Raw genomic sequence first — 22,149 nt, forward strand, 5'->3', positions numbered from 1 at the left:
GTCACAGGGGTTGCTACTACTCTAATGTGTGTATAAATCACGGGCCAAATCTGTTAAAATGCAAGCTCTGATTCTGTAGGTTTAATTAAGGTCAAACAGAAATGCTGTACTTCTTAAAAGCTCCCAAGAGACTACAAATTACTGATCTTAAGACCTATCTTGTCTCTAGCATATACACATGCACCTGAGCAGATCCAAGTTAACGCAACATCAAACAGTACCATACGAGGTATTTTTATTTTTCCTTCACGTTGTCTAAGACTAAATTTCTGAAGATTGGCCCACTCAAAAGGGAAGTGGCTGGCTCACTTGGAGGGGACACAGGGGATGGAGCTAAGATCTGTTAAGGTGGAAAGAATACACCATTAACACATTCCAACAACAGGACAATATGAGACCTTTGCCTATAAACCCCCAAAAGTCATCTTTTAAAAAAGAAATTCACCAGGTGTGGTAGATCACACCTGCAATCCCAGCTACTTAGGAGGTGTAAATAGGACAACTGAGGTCTGGGCAGGCTAGGGCATAAATGTGATACTCTGCTTGAAAAATAACTAAAGCAAAAAGGTCTGGAGGGCATGGCTTAAGTGTTAGAGCTCCCGCCTAGCAAGTACAAGGTCCTGAGTTCAAAACCTAGTATTACCAGAAAAAAAAAAAAGAAGAAAAGAAAACGAAATTCTACAGTATTATATACCAGTTGGTAAAAATTATATGTACTGCTATGAAACAATGTCTATGCCACACTGTTAAGTAAAAAATATAGTGTAATCTCAATCATGCAAACAAAAAGGATTTAAATGCTGACTATACATTTAAAAATCTGGGAAGATGACACAGAAATGATTACTTTTATGAAGTGAGACTAGAAAGACAGACCGGGAGAAGAACTGTTTTCAGCTGCTGCATTGCTTGAAGATGTTTTTACTATGTAAACATGTAACTTTAATAATTTTTTCAACTAGTTAATAAAAAGGAGCCAAAAAAGATATGCTTCCCAAAAGCAATCCTATCATAATTTTCTACATGGGTGGGTAAACTGCAGCCTACCTGTTTTTAGTTAGTCCACAAGTGAAGAAATGTTTTACATTTTTAAGTGGTTATCAAAAAAAAAAAAACCAAAGACTGTTTCATGACATGAAAATTACATGAAATTCAAATTTCATGCACACTTACTCACTTATATGTTGTCTATGGTGGCTTTCATGCTGCAATGGCAGAGCTGAGTGGCTACAACAGAGACATTATGCCCACAAAGCCAGAAGCATTTACCATCTGACCATTTACGTAAAAAGCTTCCAATGCTGGTGGACTGGAAGACTTAAAACGCTGTCGCTCCTCAGACTGATCTACAGATTCAATGCAATCCCAGTTAGAATCTCAGCTGGCTTCTTCGTAGAAACTGACAACCTGATCCTACAATTGATACGGAAATACAAACTTCAGTAATCAAGACTGTATGGTACTGGCATAGGACAGACATATAGATAAGTGAACAGAATTGGAAGTCCAAAAATAAATCTATACATTAATAGACAATTAGTTTTCAACAAGGGTGCCACAATTCCATGGAGTAAGACTATTCTCTTCAACAAATACTGTTGGATATCCAAATGCAAAGGGAAAAAGTTGGACATCTACCTTAACCATATACAAAAGTTAATTCAAAATGATCAGCCCTAAATGTAAGAGCTAAGACGTTAAAGTTCTTGGAAGAAAACAGAGGAGTAGGTCTCTGTAGTGTCAATTAGGCTGTGCTTTCTTAGATAAGACATCCAAAGCACAGTGACTAAAAACAAGATGATGAGCTGGAACTCATCAAAATTTAAAACTTCTGTTTTTCAAAAGACACTACCAAAGTGAAAAGAGAGCCTGGAATGGTGGTGCCCACCTATAATCCCAGCTGCTTGGAAGGCAGAGATGAGAACATCATGCTCAAAGGCTGGCCCAGGCAAAAAGTTAGCAAGAACCTATTTCACAAAAGCAAGCCAGGTGTGGTGATGGACACTTGTGGTCTGAACTACTCGAGAAGTGGAAGTAAGAGAATTGTGGTCTGAGGCCAGCCTGCAAAAGTTAGTGCAACGCTCTATCTGTGAGGGAAAACAAAAAAAAAAAAACTGGGTACCAGTAATTCACACCTGTATTCCTAGCTACTCAGGAGGCAGAGATCAAGAGGATCATGGTTTGAAGCCAGCCCAGGCAAATAGTTCCTGAGACTCAACCTCAAAAAAACCCAACACAAAATAGGGTTGGAGGAATGGCTCAAGAGGTAGAGCATCTGCCTAGCAAGCATGAGGCCAAGTTCAAACCCCAGTACCACCAAAAAAAAAAGCAAAAAGGACCTGGCTCAAGTGACAAAGCTATCTATTTAATAAGCATGAGGCTCTAACTTCACCCCAGCAACAAGCAAAAAAAAAAGTGAAAGGACAATCCACAAAAAGGTTTTATAAATCTCATAAAAAGATATCTGGGAAGGGTCTCGTATTCAGAATATATAAAGAACTGGTGCAAATCAACAAGAAAATTACAAATAACTAAAAAATGGACAGGAGGGAGGACAAAGGCTTACAAACTAAATGTAAGAGAAAGCCAGGGTCCCTGAGCTCATTGCTCAACTTCCTCTCACTCATTTTGTCTTTTCTCCCCCGACCTCTGCCCACATCCTACAGGGTCCACCACCACCTCTCACTGGATGGATCGCTGCAACAGCTCCAGCTGGTTTCCTGCTTCAGCCTGGGTTCCTTCACCTCTGTTCTCCTTCACTCCATTGTCAGCCAACATTCATTAAAAGCTGGGATTACAGCAGACACTACCACTGCTCTGTTCTAACCCTCCAATGACTTCTCATTCAAATAAATGCCAAGGTCTATTCCACCTATAAGGAAAGCAGTGATCATCAGTATGGCACTCTGTATACCTCTTACTTTTCCTACTACAAATTTCCCCCTCACTCAATTCGCCCAGCAAAAAAGACCTTGCTATTCCAAAAGTAGGGAGGCTTTCCACCGGTTCTCCCTGCAGGATATATGGAACACCCCTATTCCATACATCTTCACAATAGGTTCTTGACTCTCTTCAGGTCTTTATTCAAAAGCCATCATCATCTCACCAGACACCAGTGGCTCAAGCCTATAATTCTACCTACTTGGGAGGCTGAAATCCAGAGGATCGAGGTTTGAGGCCAGTCTCAATACCCCCATCTCCAAAACAAGAGCAAATGGACTGGGATGTTGTTCAAGTGGTAGAGCGCTTGCTTTGCAAGCCTGAAGCCTTGAGTTCAAAATCCAGTCCCACCAAAAAACAAAAAAAGCCATCACCTCAGTGGACATTCCCTGAACATCCTGTCTGAAATGTCAATACTTTTATATGTCTGGCATGTCCTAGTTCCCGTCCCTGCTTTGCTGCTCCTCTTTATTTATTATTAAAATGCTTACTTACCTATCTTTACTATCTACATCCCCTCCTAAAAGGAAAGCTTCATGGGGCATAGTTTTGTTCCCTGCTGAGCCTTATACCTAGCCTAGTGCCAGGCACACAGGAGATGATCAGTAAATATTTACTGATGTATGAGTACTACAGTCAGAAAAAACTGAAGACTCTGAAGAATGAAAAAGTTTCAAAGGCAAATGTCAATTGCTTCTTAATGACTACTAGGCCCTCCAAAGCATGCCAGACTTGCTGAGACCATAGCCAGTCCCATACAGAACTCCTGCACCCTATATACTGAGCAGAGGGCAGGCACTCAGCTATTTCAACTGAAGCCTATGCCTAGCTGTGACACTACAGTTCCATGCAACAGAACAAGAGCCATAAAAACAGAATAAACACTTTCTAAACTGTTTTGGTCAGTGTTGCCTTAGGAAGAGGGCTTTTCAGCTGAAACATGGAACAAAATACCAAGATCTAAACTTATAAACTGAGTTTGATATCTGTGATTAATGAACACCTGCTTTCTCAACAGTAAAGTACACAAAAATGAGATAGATGCACTTTATTTAAAATAATTAAGCCTAATGCAATTAATTTCAGAGCATTCTAAGAACCTTCAAAAGTTACAAGTCTAAACTGCTTTTATTTTATTTTATTTTATTTTATTTTATGTTGTTGTACTAGGGGTACAACAATTTACAAAAGTGCTTATAATGAATGCATCACAGTTAAATCCACCCACTACTTAAATTCACCCATTACTTTTGTTTTTAAATAATTAAAAATCTTACTATATGTACAGATTGTATCATGAAGGATATATAAGGAAGTATGACACTTGCTCCTGGGGACAGTTATGTACTATGTCATTTTCATTATTACCCTTTCTAATTCTGGAATTCTATTATTTAATGTATTATATTTATGCAAAAATAATAAATTAGTGTCTGAAGCAACCCAGCAACAATCAGGTCTTCCTTCCTTCCCATCCAGAGCCCTACTTAGTGTTTACAAAGTTACATGCAATGTGTGAACTTCCACAGCTCCCACTACCTAGAGAGGTTCTACAGTAAGACTGGGATGATTAGAAATTATTTGATGAGTCAAACTGTTTTCTTTAATTCCTCTAATTCTCCAAACAAGTTTTTCACCATCTAGAAGACAAATCTATTCCCGACTTTTATTCTATCAAATGAGCCAACATTACTCTGCAAATCCTTATTTTCTAGTTAGACTTTCAGGACAAGACAAGGAGCCTATCAGAAACATAAAGAACAAGAATCATTATTGAAAATGAATGGGTCTTAATACAGTGAAATTCTTTAAGGGTTTGCTTTCTGAAAGCTCTCTTTATTAACCGTACAAATCCAGGTCAAAAATAAAATGCCCAGAGGTGAGAGAAAGGCCTGAACTGCAGAGAAGCACACAGCCTTCCAGGAAGAGTCTCCAGTTTCTGTTAGACCACTGCTGGCCATGGTGTCTCTTTTTCTGTTCCCGACGTTCTCAGTAAGCACAATCCACACAGACCCCTGGCTTCCAAAGCTCTCAAAGAGTACCAAAATGTAAACAACGATGCAAACTGGCAACCTGAAATGTCCACGAGTCTAGGGGTGTCCCGTGTTCTAGCAAACCTACTGCAACACAGTAGGGTAATCAACTCACTCCTCCCCTGGGTAATCAACCGCTCCCTCCACAATGCCTCCGTTTTATTTCCAACAGAAAACAGGCAGTAACTTCAGCCACATATGTCCACCTTATTAACAGTCACCACCTCGGTAGCTAACCATTTATTTGGCAGCGAATGCCTTCATCCAAAGGGCAGACCGATTCGAGCTTAGCAACGTGGGTGTCCCAGGTGAGGCTTAAACTCTTGCTACTGCTCTGCGATCCCCAACTCAACAAAACGCCGAGTGCAGGAGGCGCCTCAAGTGCCACTTGGAAAAGGAATCCCATCCGACGCGTCCTCGCTGCCCCCTCTCGCCGAGACCTCCTAAAGCATGACGTCATCCACTGTCCCGCATCTCTCCCGCTCCACCCCCGCGGCTCTCGAGGGGTCCTGCGCCCCGCGGCGCTCCCGGCTCTCGGGTCGGCAGAGCAGCCCCTCCAAAGCTCCCTTCGACACAGTTTCGCGCAACTCCCGTCCCCCCGGATTCTCGCGAAGAGAAACCAGTTCGCTTCCTAACTCTCCGCACGCCGGGAAGGGCGAGAGGACTGGGGCCGCGGCGCATTCCAGCCAGGCCTAGGACGACACCCCGACTCCCCGCGGAAGGACAGGGGACACCCGAGCGAGGGACCCGAGCCGGGGAGGGGATCGGGCCGCAGAAAGGAGCGGGTGACCCTCCCGGGCTGGGGACTGCGCGGTCGCCGTCATCGGCGCGCAGGGACAGGGCCGCGGCGGCCACCCGGATGGGGAGCTGCAGCGGGCCGGACTCACGGTCGGTGCAGCGGCTCCTCGGCCACGGCCGGGCCGGGCGGCGGCGGCGGCGGCGGCGGGGACAGCTGCGCCGGCGGCGGCGGCTGTGCCTGCGGCGGAGGCTGAGGGGGCTGAGGCGGCAACGGCGGCGGCGGCGGCGCCGGCGGCTGCTGCTGCTGCTGCTGCTGCTGCTGCTGCTGGAACGACTTAAGGGACTCGAAGGCCTTCATCAGCTTTTCCAGGGTCGCCATGACGCCCACCCCCCTCCCCGTCCCTCGCGGCAGCCCACAGAGGCCTCGAGCCTACTAACGCGACGCGGCGCCGCTCAGCAAAGGGGCAATGAATGGGACTCGGCGTCGCAGGCAGAAGCGGAACCCAAGCTTCCAGCCATCTTGGCCCCGTCCCGGCAGCCCCCGCGGCGCCCTGCGTCCCGCGACGCTGCACGGACGGGGGCGGGACCACGTTGGGCCGGAGGGATTGACAGCCCGAAGCGGCGGTCTCCGCCAATGGCTGGCTTTAGATGCCAGTCCGTCCACCAGAGCCACCGCCCCGCTGAGGTAACTGCGCGTCTCTAGAGCAAAAACAAGTAGCTTGGTGGGGAGGGGGCGGGACGAGAAAAGGGCGGAGCGAAACGGGAAGGGGCGGGGCTGAGCGGGAGGAGGCGGGGACACGAGCGGGCAATCAGGTAGGAGGCGGGGCGACATGGTGAGGGGCGGGGCTATGGGCAAAGGGGCGAGTTTAAGGGGCGGGGTGCAGCGATTAGAGGAAGAGAAGGGAGCGGGGAAAGAAGGATGTCGGGAGGTGGGCGGATTGGATGAAGACAGCGGTTTAGGGAGAACAGGAGGGGCGGAGAAGAGGGCGGAGAGCGAGTGGGAAGAGGCGGGAGGCAAGAAAGGCCCCACGTGGAAGGCCGCTCCCACCCGAGGCCTGGAGTCACCCCGAGTGCCCACGCTGTGCTTGGGGGTGGGAGGGCTCCCTGCAAGGAGTTGACGAATGAGTGACCCCCACGCGGGCCACAGAGACCCGCGTGGTCGGTGGCGCCCTGAGAGACTAGTTCCTCCGGGCTGAGCGGCCCGGGTGTCACACCCCTGGGTCCCGCAGGGAGACGCCCTGCAGGACGGGCGCCGGCCGGCCTGGCCCCCCCAGGGTCTGCTCCTGCAGCGGGGGGAGGAAGCGGACGGGAGGTCCGGACCGGTGCAGGGAGCAGTGTGGCTGCTGCCCAGAGAGGCAGTGAGGGAAGTGAATGCAGCTTTGACCACAGAGACACCCACAGGAAGGACTCCCGGCCAGGGGCGGCCCCTCTGTGGGGTGGCACCACTGCTGTGGCCATCGGCCACGACTTCAGCCAGGGACGTGCAGGCTGGCGCCAGGCGGGTCCGGCTTCAGAGCCTCTGGGCCTCGCGTGGACATCGATGAGCAAGCAGAGCCGGCCCAGGGAATGGCGGGGGCAGCTCCTGCTGCCTGCTCAGCAGGACGGAGAGCCGCCTGGTGGTGGGGGATGAGGTGAGGACCCTGGCAAACCCCACTCTGCCCCTCAAGAGTGCCTACTCTGGGGTCACGCGGCACACCTCCACCTCCTCTGGAGGCCTGTCGGTTGTCCCAAAGTGGTCAGGTAGATGTTTCCTGAGAAGTTAGCAGCAAGCCCTTCCCTTCTCCCGGGAGAAGGTCCCAGTTCCCTGTTGTTATCAAGGCCTTCGCTGCAGGGCCCTACGCCAGCTCCCACACAGGCCGGGCCCTGATGGCTGGGCTCCAGACTGGTAGTTGCTATGGTAGTCAGACTTATAAAATGGCCCCAGTGAGCCCCGCCTCCTGTTATTCACAGCCTGTAACTCCATACTGCGTGGCCAGCTCCTACCTGTAAAAGGCGGCGAAAGTGGTGGGATGTCACTCTGTGATTAGGTTACAAAGATTGTGACTTGATTTGTGCTGGCTCTTTCCTACTGCCTTTTAAAAATTATTTTTGTTGTTGTTCAGTCCTGGGGTTTGAACACAGGGCCTGAGTGCTCTACTGCTGGAGCCACGCCCCAGCCATTTTTAATTTAGTTATTTTTTGCAGAGGATCTCTCACTTCTGCCTGGGCTGGCCTTGGACCACGATCCTCCTAACTCCATCCCCTGCTTAGCTGGGATTTCAGGTGTGAACCACCATCCCCGGCTTTTTTGTTAAATGGAATCTTGCTAACTTTCTGTCCAAGATGGACTTGGATCTGAGATCTGGAATTACCGTAGCCATCATGCCAGGCTTTTTGTCATCTCCTTGGCTTGCAAATGTTAATGAGGAAGCTGCTTTGCTAGGGAGAAGCAACAAAGCAACATAGCAAAGAAGTCAGGGAGGCCAACCATCAGTGAGGACTGAGGCGCTCAGTCCAAACTTCCAAGTGGACCCCTCCTCAGCCAAGCCTTCAGGTGAGAGGTGCTGGTACTGACTGCCCCTTTGCAGAGACAGGGTGTAACAGAGGACCCAGGTAAGATGTGCCAGACCCACAGAAACTGAGCAGTCATAAACATGTACTGCCAAGCCACTGTGTTTGGGAGCCGTTTGTAACATGGCAATAGGTAAGCCTATTGGTTTACTTGCATCACTGTAACAGATTGAACATAAACAGACATTTATATTCTCACAGTCCTAGAAGCCAGAAGTTCAAAATCAGGGTGTCAGCAGTTCCCTCTCATTGGTGTATAGACAGTTTCTTTTCCCTGTGTCCTCCCGTGGTCATCTCTCTCTGTGTCTATGTCCTAATCTCTTGCGGATACCAGTCATGTTGGATTGAGGCCCACCCTAGAGACCTCTCTTTGCCTTCACTGCCTCCTTAAAGACCCTATCTCCAGCCAGACTTAGTAGTGCACACCTACAATCCAACACTCAAGGGTCTGAGGAAGGAGGATCATGAGTTCCAGGTCAAGCTGTGCTACATGCCGTCATCCATCCCCCATCTCAGAACAAAATAAAACAAAATGCCTTATCTCCCGAGACAGTTGCATTTTGAGGTTCTAAGGGCTAGGGATTCAGCATATTAATTCTGAGTGGACACAAGTCAGCCCATAGCAATAAGTTGCAATAACAGTTGCATTCAAGTACCATTCTGACCTTTAGAGATATGATCTCAGTTTTTATCTGGGCAGTCTGCCATTTAGCTAAGATACCACAGCTCCTGGCTTCCTTTAAGCTAACTGTTTCTGTATGATTAAGAAGTTCTGATCAATGAGAGCTACAAGCAGAAGTAATAAGTGTTGCTTCTAGAAACTCTCCTGCAAAGGAAGAGATATAAGCACCTTCTTCCCGCTACTTGGAATGGGGATGTGTTGCTTGACACTCAAGCAGGCATTTTGGGTCTTGAGTCTGAGATTCACATCCTAGCTGGTGGAGCAAGAAGGAGTACTAAGGCCCAGAAGACTTGCTAGAACTACAGTTCTAACCCGTCCTGCCTATCTCTGGGACTTCTTTTGTCTGTGAGAGAGAAACGCACTTCTGTTTTGTCTAAGCCATTGCTACTTTGGGTTATCCTATTAAATGCTCCTCACCCAAATTCTGACCAGTAAACAGGTCATTGAAACCTTAGCAGCCATAACAGATGGCTGCTCCAGCCATTCTTGGAAGGAAGTCATCTGCCTAGAATTTACTGTAATCCTGTTAGGAAATCCAACAAGAAAGCCTTGTGGAAAGGCATTTGGGGGAAAAAAATAGCTTATACATAAAAACTGATACGTATGGGGCACTGTGGGATGTTTCCATACATGTATGCATTGTGTAATGTTCAAATCAGAGTAAACACTTGTATCTCTTCAGTGATCATTCCTTTTCAAAAGACAGATTTTTTTAAGTTCACACAAAAAAACTGGCATAGTCCAAAAGGCAGAATTCAGGTTTAACAGTGAGTCATTTGGCATGGTATCTCCAAAGCTTTAAAAACGGGCATGGTACCTGAACAACAAAGACACTTCCAGTAGTACACGTTAGGAGAACCAGGAATGTGAGAGAAACAGTCATTTATTACAGCAACATTAGGACAAAAATATAAATGGCAGATGGATTAAACGCATCAGGACGGCCCCATGATGGGGAACCACACAGTCATTATAACCCCTTCTAGTAGTCATCTGAACACGGGAGAGGTTTGCAATGCATTAGCAGATGACACTGCTGCATATAGCACGACACACCTCTCTTTTAAAAAATAGAAAAACAAAGCCAGGCACTGGTGACTCACCCCTGTAATCCCAGCTACTTGAGAGGCTGAGATCAGGAGGGCTGCAGTTACAGGCCAGCCCAGGCAAAAAGTTCTTGAGACCCCATTCTCAATCAGTAGCTGACCATGGTGGTTCATGCCTGTCATCCCAGCTGCAGCAGGAAGCGTAAATTGGAGGCTTATAGTCTAGGCTGGCCTGAGGAAAGAGTGAGACCCTATCTCCAAAATATCCAGCGCAAAAAGGTGTTGTTCATCACTGCCACTTGTAGAGTGCCTGCCTAACAAACAAGAGACCCTGAGTTCAAACTCCAGTACTTAAAAAAAAAAGAAGAAAAGAAAAACACCCATATACGCAGAAATAGAAATATGCTAGAAATCTAGTCACCAAGTCCTAACAGGGACTCTCTGCAGACAGGGGTATTAAAGGTGACTTATATTAATCTTTGTTCTTTCCTGCATTTTTCAGATTTTCAGCAGTCAATGTGAACTATTCAAGGGAAAAATAAAAGAATAGGTTTGGGTGGGGAGATAAAAACAAACCCTAGCAACATACTGTGATTGAGCTATGGAAGAGAGGGGAGCTAACGAAAGCGCCCCAACTCCCTCTGCCAGACAGGGTGCGCACAGGCTGGGGGCTGGGGAAGCTACCCTGAATCCAAGGCAGGTTACAAGTGTATGTGGGATGGGGCTGGAAAAAGAAGGAAGTGTGAACCAGAGCCAGGAGGGGACCCTGAGCATCCCAGCAGCTCCTGAAAGTGGAAAAGGCATTTGGGAGGCCCCCAGCCCTGCCTGACCCCAAGGGGGCTTAAAGCAGGAGGAAGCAGGTGTGAGGATGAGAAGCCCAAGAACCTTCTGCAGAAGGAATTCATGAGCTAGCAAAGCACTGTCCCAGCTGTGGAGGGAACAGCAGGCAGTGGGCAGGGTCTCGCTTTGCTTCTGCCCTTCAGTTGCCTTGGGTTTGGGTGTAGCTCTGCCATACAGATAGCTTCTCGCACTGTCTTCCCTGTATCTGACAGTCTTTGTGGTGTCACTGGAGCATTTCCTTTACTTACATTAACTGTCGCTATTAATATTTTTGGGTTTCAATCTCCGTCTGCTTTCTGCATTTCCCACCATTCTCTGTTGCCTTTCCTAGTCTTTCTTGCCTGTTTTTTGGTTGATTTAAGTCTTATTCTACTTTTGAATTTCGAAAGATAAACACTTTTCTGCCCGAGACCTGTATGCTGTGTGAACCTGACTAGGAGCAGTGGGGAATGAGAAATAAGACACAGACATACATAAAACGAAAAGCTGGGGACAGGAGGGCTGCACGTTCCTGATGGGAAACGCGAGTGCCTACCTGTTATTTTATTAGGTCAGTATAAGGAAAAGACTCAGGTAAAAATCAAGCTTTAACAATTCCTGATGCAAGGTGAAAGGAATGAGGTTTGGTAGGCTAATTTTCCTAAGGCTCATGAAGCTTAATTACAACACATCAGTTCAGGAACCATCAAGGCACACAGGACACCTTATCTAAGGTATTGATTAATCTGGCATCAGGGAGTCTCCTAACAGTCTTGGTACTTTATGTAGTTTTGTATCAGGGGGCTGGTATGCGGACAAGGCTGGTTGTGTTCTTCAAGGAGATGTGAGAACAAAGGTCAAGACTGGGAAAAATATGGTAGAAGAGGCTGTGCAAACTTCTACCATGGAGAGGCTATGCAAACTCCATTATATCCCAGCCCAGGGCTCATGTCTGGTCTCCAACACTTTTCTTTCAGTCAACACCCTAGAAATACAACATCCATCTTCCAGGAAGTATCTTGAACAAATTATGCCGATAACATAGTTCCTCATGTTTATGTCTTTCCACAACATCAGAATTTATTGAATGTTAGTAGACTTACGAGCTACATCAGTTTTATGAGCTTCACCAAGGGCTCCTGGTTTCACTTGAAGTCATGACCATGACAATTGCAAATTCTTTGTTCCATTTAAATCTTAATCACTAGATTGCTAGTTATCTTTAACAATCAAATTACACATCACACCTAAAACAACTATGTTAAGTTAGTGGAAATTAGAAACGGCTAAGGAGTTTACAGTAGTTTGTGAAGAGTCAGTGTAGGTAGTCAGGTGTTGGGTTAACAGGTCCTGGGATGTTGAAGCAAAGGGTCTAGAAGGAATTGGGGTGCTTGGCATCAATGGCAAGGAGGATTGCACTGAGCTGAGTCTGAGGACAGATGAGAGTCTGTCACCTGGCAGTCTTCTTGCTGAAGACATGCCAAGTTCAACAAAGGGTTCTGTGATGGAATGATGGTCGGTGTGCCATCTGCATTCTGAGTGCCTCTCCTTAGGTGCATCTGGGCATCTCATGCAGTCTATTTGTCCAGACTTGTCCAGTTATGCCCAATGTCTAACTTGTTTTTCTACTGTGTCTTCTCCTGAGTTACTTCATTTGGGAGGTGCTCTATGCATAATTACATGCATGTATCAAGACCCAGCATCATTGAGCACATTTGCTCTTTCTTTGATCATGTGAGGAACTTTATAGAAGTAAAATGTGGTTATGGTTCCTCTCAATTACTGGCTATTATTACCATATGTTTTAGTTCTGTAAATATACACATATGTGTTTAAAAAATATAGAGGATAGGGATGTAGCCTGGTGGCAGGACACTTGCCCAGCATGTGCAAGGCCCTGGGTTTAATCCTTAGTACCTCAAAGAGAGAGAGAGAGAGACAACTGTACAAAATAATGGTTTCATTGTGACTTGTACTTTGATCACATTCGCCCCCAATACTCTCTTAACCTCCTCCCCCTCCCTCTTTCCCAAAGTCCCCCCTCTACTTTTATGTCTTCTTTTTGAATCTGCATTGTACCTATGAGAAAAAACGTGACATTGGTCTTGCCTTTGGTTTTCTGTCCTTTCACAGTCTATGTCTGAATGATAAAGGAAAGACAAACCTGCCTGAAGCAGGATGGCCCTGAAGGTACCCTTCAGGATCTGGCTTTAGACCAGCTCAGCAGGAAGGACTCAAAGGGTATGTGCATCCTTCTGGAAGACCTAGCATGCAAATCCCCTGAGGGAAGGGTGTCTGACCTGGGATATTTTTACTGCAAAGCACTGCCCATAGCCCTTTGCTAGGAACTTGCTCAGGTGTTCCCTGTTTCCTTACAGTTTCCCTGTAAAATAGAATAACAGGGACTGATATTGTCCTGACTATGTCCTGTCCAGCGTGACTAGCTGGGCCTGGCAAGTCCCATGGGATGACAAGTGCTTGGGAGACAAGGTGTCCCCTCCTGATGGCCTTCTACACTTCCCATTAAATCCGTTGTGCCTGTCCACATGTTTTTGTCTTTCACTGTCTGGGCATGTTTTTGCCTTTCATCTGGCTGGAACCAGCTGGGTTTGAATTTGTGTGCTAGTGGTTTCATCAGTTTTGGAACCCTCTTAGTCACTATCTCCTGAAAAACAGCTTCCATCCCAACTTCCCTCTCTCTTCCTGGTGCTCCAAGTCTGTATATGTTGTTTAAGTCTTCCCAACATAATCTGGCTTCTGTATTTCCTACTATTTTCTTTAATTCTTTCTTTGGTATTCTATTCTTAACCAGTAAGTTCTGGAACTTCATGGTGTTCAGGATTGGAATTTCTATCTGACCCTTTCTAGCATGTGCTGTGTCACTTTCTAAAAGGTTCTAGCTCTCAGCCAAACTTCCCATTATGCAGGTTTTCTTCTAGAACCTACAAGGCTGTTGTTTTGGTCTGTGCCTCACTATTCTGCTGCCTGGAGCCACTGACAGCGCTTCCCGTGTCTGAAGCTTCTGCTAGCTCTCATTCACGTGCCTCATCCATGTGCCTGGTTATCTTTGAGTCCTGGACATTGTGTTGAACCGATTTTAAAGCCTTTGGTTTTTTGGCAAAAATTTGGGTCTGACGATGACTGGGTCTGTCAACTATTAATTGGGCATTTAATGACAAGAGTTCAGTCACTCAGGAGGAGATGGAACATGCCCTCTGTTGGAGACAGAGTCCCGTTTCCACTTAAAGAAAAGAAACAAAAACAAAAAGAAAAAAAAAACCCAAACCCCTTCTAACTGGGATTTACTCTCCTCCCTTCCCCCCCCTTATAATCCTGCTGTTCCTCCAGCTCAGGAGCCAGAGCCGGCTGCTGTACCACCACCCCAGGCGTCCACCTCTCCTCCTCCCCCTCCCAACTCTTTCACCTCCAACCCCCTTCAACTCCCTGCCCTCCCCCCAATTCTTACCCAAAACCCATCCCTACTGCGACTCCAAAAGGAGTTAGAGCAATGTCATCGGGACACTGAGAATCTACCTTTTCCTTAGTCCCAAGGAGAAAGACCATACTCCCTCTTTCCTCTCAGGGAGGTCCCCCTCAGAGGGGGTGAAATTGGGTTCATAAATGCCCCTCTTACCAGCTCTAAGGTCCAAAACTTTAAAAAGGAGTTGCAAGCCCTTTTCGAGGATATCTTCAGGATTTCAGAACAGGTTGATCAATTCTGGAGACCACAGATATATACTTGGGCTGAGTTAATGTCTATTTTGGGAATTCTCTTCTTGGGGGAGGAAAGAGCCATGAGCAGCAATGGCTATCTGGGAATATGAACATCCCCTGGGACAGAATGTCCCAGCAGCTGATGTTAAGTTTCCTAACCAAGATCCCCAATGGGATAACAACACCCCAGGACACCAAGAAAATATGAGGGATTTAAGGGTTTTAAATAATAAGGGGAATCCAGGAATCAGTACCAAGGTCATAAAACCTCTCTAAAGCCTTTACTGTCCAACAAGGGAGGATGAAGGACTGACCAAGTTCATGAGCCACCTCAAGGACCAGATGAGAAAGGATGCTGGACTAGACTTAGAAGACCCTTTGGGACAGGGAATGTTAAAATTTCACTTTGATACAAACAGCTGGCCAGATATAGCTAAAAAATTACAAAAATTAGAAAATCAGAAAAATAGATCCATAGAGGAATTAGGAGAGGCACAAAAGGTGTATGTAAGGAGAAAGGAAGAAAAACAAAAACAAAAAGCAAAGATTGTTATCCACGATGAAGCAAGGTCAAATCAGCACCCTATCAGACAGCAGGTTAATAGGGAAAGGCCAAACCAATATCCTATTGGACCTCAACCAGCCCGGCCTCCCTCATGGGGTGTAAGAGACCAGAAAGTCAGAAGATGAAACAAAGAAGAGGGAAAAATAAGTGTTTTAAATGGGGGGAGACTGACACTTTAAGAGGTAATGTCCAGAATGGGAAAAAGAGCATAGGGAAACTGTTCCCTTAAGGACCTTTGATGAAGAATAGGGGCCTGGGGCTCTTTTACCTTGAAGGGTCCCACTCAGAGCCCTTGATAAATTTAAAAGTGGGACCACAACATGAAGTTGTCACCTGCCTGATGGACTCAGGTGCTTCCAGATCCTCCTTTTGTCTTCTGCTCAGGGGCTTAATACTAATTTCTGGGGTAAAGGGAGAAAGCTTTCCAGTTAAAATATTACAGGAAACAGATGTTTATTTCCAAGACAGGACCACTGAGAGACAATTTCTCCTGGTCCCTGAGCAGGTACCAACCTGTTTGGAAGAGATCTAATGACCCAATTAGGAATCAGTTTACATGTAAAAAGGGATACAATACAAGCATCCCTAAGTCTGCTTACCCCATGGGCCAAGAAACAAATTAAGCCAATAGTCTGGGCTAGAGATGGGAACTGGGGCAGCCTCCAGGTTACACCTGTCAAAGTTCAATTAAAGAAGATGACCGGGGAGGTTGTTAGGAGAAAACAATGCCCTATTCCTATGGAGGGGAGGACAGGTTTGAAGCCACTTATTGAGGGACTGATAGGAGATGGTTATATTTTATTTAGTACCTTAACCTAAGTCCAAGTCATGCCAGAACCAAATTGCTGTCTAGGACACCTAGTTGGTGTCAGAGAATTGGTTGGTGTGGGGAACCCCACGTCTAGTCAGAAGTGAATATTGAGTATGGCATGATTCAGAAGGAAAATGGTTTGGTTTTCCCATCTCACACGTTGGTCTTTTTTTCTCTGGTTCAAAACCACTCGCTTCTGTGCACACAAGAAAGTGTAGTTCTTCAGTACATGACCTTCAGGGAGGGGCTGGTGTCTCTGATTCTGTTTCTGCAGGATGCTGTACATCGGCCTCTGCCCTTCACTTGTAAGCCTGAGGGGTGCCTTGCCCCTCCATGTTGCCTCCTGTCCCCCAAGTGGTGCTTTCATAAGAGCCCCCTCTCACCAAGTTCCTGCCACGCCCATTCCAGCTCCTGGTGTCCTTGTCCTGGCCCTCCAGGTATGCCTTGCCTGGGTTGTGCCATGCGTCCAGTTATGGCCAAATGGTACCTTCTACATGTCCAGCCGGTGCAAAAGTGTATGAATTCTCCTCTAATTTTATGTTACTTCAGTATCCATTTTAAATGTGTCTAACTTCCCCAGACCAGAAGCAGGGCTCAGTCACCCAGATCCCTGCTCTATTCACCTTCCACCTGGTGACAGACCCTAAGGGACAGGAAGATGCAACCTACCTGGCTGGCCCCGCTGACCTTTGGACCCCCACCTGGACTGTGCACATATGCCATAGTGACCATCTCTCACTCACAGAGTGGCCTCCCAGAAATTGTGCCTGCTCACTCCACCCCTCCACACACCAATTAAAACTCCCCGCAGGAGGCATGTTTGGATAATACCCTACACCCAACAAAGACTTTGGCCCATGACTCCTTTGATCTCTGTCCCTCCTCCCCAGCTTCTGTGTGTGAGTGTGTGTGTGCCTTACCAGAACTGTAAGTTTCCATCATGTGTGTCTCCTAACAGTCAAAGGAGTGCTCTCCCTGGTAGAGATTCTACATTAGTCAGGCAATCAATAAGCCAGGTGTGATGGCACACACTTGTGATCCTATCTACATGGAAGGCCTGAAGTAAAAGGCATTGTGGTTCAAGGTTGGCTTCCTGAAAAATAACTGAAACAGAAAAGGACTGGAGAGGTGCTGGTAGAGCACCTGCCTAGAAAGTGGTAGGCACTGACTTCAAACCCCAGTACAGCCAAAAAAAAAATCCTGAATATTATAACAAGAAGCCTCCCACACTGTCAGTCCCCACTCCAGGCTGGCTCTGCCTCTGAAGGTAGAGACTTCTGCATTGTTCTCTGTGTCCTGGGCTGCAGTACTCAAGGTTAAAGGTTATTTCACTTGCTCCTTTGTTATCTGAATGGCTTTTGAGGATCCCAGGGAGATCCAGATTCAGGCAGTCTCTGTCATCCTGAGAACCAAGCAGCCCTGAGCGAGGTTTTGAAAAGCAATGAGCACTCTCACATCTGAACCTATCTATGTACCTTGTGCAGTGTTCTGTGGCTCCCAACTCCCAGGACATGCCTGCCTGCTTTCCCTGAGGACAGAGCCCCCTCTGCTGACCTCTGGTCACCTTCTGCCACATCTGAAAACAGAAACGAGTTCCTTCTTCCCTTTGTTGCGCTCACCACATTTCACCCTTCGTTATTGGGACTGTGTAACGAATATCACAAAGGCGATGACTGTGTCATAAATTCCCTTCTAGAGGCTTCAGCCCCAGGGAGGGGCCCTTCCCCTGCCTGAGGAGGAAGTCAGGAAGACTTCTGAAGGAGAGGCCTGGCAGCACTTTCAATCAGTGTTGTCTGAAGAGGTGTACCATTCTCCGTACGAGCTCTGTTCTTTCCTGTGCAAAGAAGAAAGCCCAGTGTTTCCTGACTACATCACCAAGACTAGAAATGCTCATCCGTGTCAAACCATGACTTGCAACCCAAGTGGCCCCCCTCCTCATGCTGCAGGATGTCCACTGCACTCATCCTCTGAGGGACGGGAGACATGGAAATGTGAGAGGAGCGCAGGTCTGTTATGGCACAGCCCAGGCTTGAAGAACTGCGCTGGCTCAGCAGTGATGGGTGGAGCAACCGTGCCAGTGAATAAGGAAGCTCAGAGGGAGCTGGTCTGCCCTGATGGAGTCGGCATCAGAGCCTTAAAGAACGAGGCAGAGGGAGCTCTCCCTCCCTTTCTAGAGGATGAAGTGCAGGCCCAGGAGGGGACATGTGACGGCAGGTAGCCTTTTGCCACACATTGGGCCTTGAATTCACCAAGCCCAGCTCTGACTAGACCTCCAGGGATGAGTGAGTACCCAAGGTGGCTGTGAGAATGGGGAAGGGAACTCTGAATTAGCTATTTATAAAGTAACACGGGCTCGTGGTTCAGCGAGAGCCTGAAGACACACAGAGGAGGGTGCTCGCCAGGGTTGGTGAAATGCAGAAATGAGGACATCTTAAACACCATGCCTCTTTTCTAAAGAGTAACTTGGCAGTGCCCAACCTCTTCAATTAGCTAACGTACAGGGTGCCACTGAGAGGAAACTTGGACAAGCATCCAAAAATAGAGACAGTGATGTCAGTTAAAGCAGTGTTAATACTGTTGAGATGAAACAACCCAAAGGAACAACAATAGGGAACAGGTACAAACATGATCCTTTCCAATATTCCAATACTGAAGTCATTAAAATGGCTTGCTTATGAGGAAGTGACGAAGTCACAGCCCTTGTGCACAGTTGGGGGATTATAAAATCATGCAAGCCTTCAGAATTTTGAAACAGAATTACCATAGGATTCTTCTTGAGCATATGCCAAAAAGAATCTAAAATGGCCTTAAACAGGAATCTGTAAACCCACATTTTCAGCAGCGTTACAACAGCCAAAAAGGGCATCAATCCAGCGCTCATCAGCAGACATTTACATGAAGTGGAATATTAGTTGGTCTTAACAAAAGAAGGACATCCTGACACACACTACAACAGGGATGAAACTTGAAGACACTGTGCTAAGTGAAATAAGCCAATTTCAAAGGGAAAATGCCATATGATTCCACTTATATAAGGTTCCACTTATATGTGGTCAAATTCATAGATAGGTTAAAACTGGGCACCGGTGGCTCATGCCTATAATTCTAGCTACTCAGGAGGCTGAGATCAGGAGGCTTGGTTCAAAGTCAGCTGGGGCAAGTAATTCTGGAGACCCCCCATCTCCAAAATAACCAGAGAAAAATATACTGGAGGTGTGGCTCAAGTGGTAGAGTGCCTGCTTTGCAAGTGCTAAGCCCTGAGTTCAAACCCCAGTACAGAAAAAAGAAAAAAAAGGCAGGGGCCATGGGGAGTTAGTGTTTAATGGGTACTGAGAGTTTTAGTTTATGAAGCTGAAAGTGTTGTGGAGGTGGGCTGTGGTGATAGTTGCATGATATTACTTGGGTTATTTAATATCACTGACTGTACACTTAAAAGAGTTCAAGATGGCTGGTTGTGGTGGCACGTGCCTGTAGTCCCAGCACTTGGGAGACTGAGGCAGGAGGACCGTGCGTTTGAAGCCAGTCTGGACTATACACAAGGCTCCGTGTGAAAAACATCAGAAATGTTCAAAATGGTAAGTTTTTTTGTGTGATGTGCATTTTGCCTCAACTAAGCACACATAGGACTCCAACATGACCTGTGTGTGCCATCTTGAGTCATAACTGCTATGACTGGCAGAGTAGTCCTGGTCAACTTCCCCACTAGTGTCCCAGCATACCAAAACAAAGCCAGCTGAGTGGTATGTGTGGCTTTCTGTATGACCTGGACCCAGCACTGGAACTGTGCTGACGTCCTTGATAGCTTTTTGTTTTGTTTTGTTTGTGGTTCTGGGTCTTGAACGCAGGACCTTCACCTTGAGCCACTCCAACAGCCCTATTTATGTGCAGGGATTTTTGAGATGGGGCTTCATGAACTATTTGCTTTGGCTGGCTCTGAACCGTGATCCTCCTGATCTCTGCATGACCAACCAGTGTCCTTCATAGTATCTTTGATAAGCCAGATGCTTTGCAGGTTAAGTCCCTCTTGTCCTGACTCTGTCTCCTCCCTCTGACCAAAGCCCGGGATCCATGGTCTCCCTGCTGCCTGCAAGGCCCCCACAGATTGCACTTGAATCCTGGATCCCTCCGAGTCTTTCCTCATCTCTCAGCACCTTGTGGCTGGTTCCCACACTCTGGGACTGTGTTGTCCCGGAACAATGAGGAAACAAGACAGATGCTGTTTCTGGAGAAGCTGTTCACCTAGTTCTGATGAAACCTGGATAACTGGACTGCTGTACATTTTTGTCATAACTTCTCACGTAGAGGAGTTTGTTCATACGGGTATTAAAATGTTCAAACATCCTTGTGAGGGGCTCGATTGTACTTACTTAGGGGAAAGCATGTAATTTTGCAGCATGATTCTTACTTTATTTTCCTAATGACGAGCACATGGTCAGCAGAAGAAAAAGACGCAGGGAAACAGGTTCCCCCACCTTGTCCCGCCCATCACCCATCGCCCATCCCGGACGGCTCCCCGCTTTCTGCCACTTGGGCTCTTTCTTGCTTGGACTGTTTGAATAAATGATGGCCTACACATGCAAATAAAAGATTAAGCAGCCAGGTATATATTTTTTCTTTTATTTTGTCGTTTTTACATTTACTTACAAGTGTATACATGGTTTGTGCCACCTCCCCCTAGCTGGGTATATTTAAATGACATGAAAATAAATTACTATAAAGTATGTTGATGGGGATTGCCTTTGAATAGTGACTGGTACTAAATATGAATTTCTTTGTGTACGCTTAATTTCAAAATTCTTTTTTTGTCTTGTGTGCTGGGCTTGAACCCAGGGCCTTGTACATGCTAGGCAAATGCTTTACCACTGACCACATCCCCAGCCCAAATTTCTTTTCAGTGTATGTGTGCTTGCTTATAATCAGAAAGAAAAAAAAATGACATGTTCCATGTATTAAGTGAAGAAGTTACCAGCCTGTGTAAAGATTCTAACGTAGGTTTGTTATTTGACTTAGTCAAGGCTCTTTCACTTGAGTGTCGAGAAACTCAACTTAGACAAGAGAGGGATGAAGGAGGGGATGGAGAGAGGAAGGGATGAACGGAGAGAAGAAGAAAGGGGGGGAAGGGAGGGAGGGAGAAAGGAAAGGAAAGGGGGGGAGGGTGGGAATTTTATTGGTTCCTGTAGCCCTGATCCCAGGGTGCAGACAGGGGACCCTCAGGCTCTGGCCCTCTGTGGTTCTGGCCGGGCTGGTTTCTGGCTTCCTCCTCCACCAGGTGCTTTGTACAGGCAAGATGGAGGCGTTACTTCAAACTTGCACCCCCCAGGTCACCACCAGGAAGCAGACCTTCACAGAGGCCCTGTGCCTGGCAGGAGACCAGTTCCTTAGCATTTCCAGGCCTGAAACCCCAGTGGAGTCATCTTCAGCAGAAGGGGGCCAGGCAAACAAGTCCACCACTGTGCACCGGTGTCTGCACTGACGGAGGACTGTCTGGAAGGGCTCAGCGCACAGCAGATGGTGGGACAGAGGAGGTCTCACTCTCTTTATGCTCTCCTGTCTTGCTTCGTGACGAGCATGTTTACTGGTTAGCTGCTATGTGCCAAGCATGGAGCTAAACGCTTTGCAGAGCCTGAACTTCTCCTGCAGCATCCCGACAAGGCAAGAACCCCTGCCACCTTCACTGTGCAGATGAAGATGACGAAGCAGAGAATGGGGTCAGAGGCACGCTGAGCAGCCAGCCTGCAAAGGCCTCAATCTTATACTACTGCCTCAGTCAGGAAGAGAGCAAAGTTCTTTCTATCCTCCTAAAGATGAATGGCCTCGATCCCCAGAATAACTTCTCCTTCCCTACTGCCTTCATCTTAATCCACCTGACGTCCCAGGACATGCTCTCTTCCAATACTGGCTGAATGCACTGTGCTTGAGACTGCACGAACATGAGTGGAAAAGTGACCTTCCTAAACACCCTGATGCAAACCAAACTGCAGGAAGCAACAACAGGCACAGCAACTTTGAAGTGACAGAACAGGCAACCTGTTTGCTTGGGACACATCTGCCCACGTTGCTCTGCAGGGCTTCTATCAACCCACCCCTCTCGCCCTTGGGTACTTGGAGTTCTTTCCTTCACATAACTGATGGTGTCACTGGTTTAAAGTCACTAAGGTCTGTTCCCTGGCTTCTCACACAGCAGGTGGCAAGAAGAGTCTGGCTGCAGACTACATGCAGTGACAACAGGCAGAGAAGGTAAAGACCCTGGG

The 22,149-nt window shown here is 47.0% G+C and overlaps 1 protein-coding gene and 1 long non-coding RNA gene across 6 annotated transcripts in view; one reads left to right on the forward strand and one right to left on the reverse strand.

Annotated features, from left to right (window-relative positions):
• Positions 1-6,270, reverse strand: part of Htt (huntingtin) — a 131,759-nt gene extending 125,489 nt beyond the window's left edge. For 2 of the 4 annotated variants that reach the window (XM_074042707.1, XM_074042706.1), the window contains exon 1: positions 5,861-6,270. In XM_074042707.1, the coding sequence (XP_073898808.1) occupies positions 5,861-6,090 (230 nt within the window). In that variant the 5' untranslated portion in view covers positions 6,091-6,270. Of the gene's footprint in view, positions 1-1,173; positions 5,801-5,860 lie in introns of those variants that run through there. The other 2 variants (XM_074042709.1, XM_074042708.1) reach the window with 2 other exon arrangements.
• A 355-nt stretch (positions 6,271-6,625) lies between these two features.
• On the forward strand, positions 6,626-21,004 carry LOC141411021 (uncharacterized). Of its 2 annotated transcripts, none has more exons than XR_012435892.1 (3): positions 6,626-7,342; positions 12,942-13,049; positions 17,383-21,004. It is a non-coding gene; the product is annotated as an uncharacterized lncRNA (long non-coding RNA). The 2 variants fall into 2 exon arrangements; XR_012435893.1 differs by having other exon boundaries at positions 17,595-21,003.
• The last annotated feature ends 1,145 nt before the right edge of the window (positions 21,005-22,149 follow it).

Source organism: Castor canadensis, chromosome 9 (assembly GCF_047511655.1).
Source record: "Castor canadensis chromosome 9, mCasCan1.hap1v2, whole genome shotgun sequence".
Lineage (NCBI taxonomy): Eukaryota > Metazoa > Chordata > Mammalia > Rodentia > Castoridae > Castor > Castor canadensis.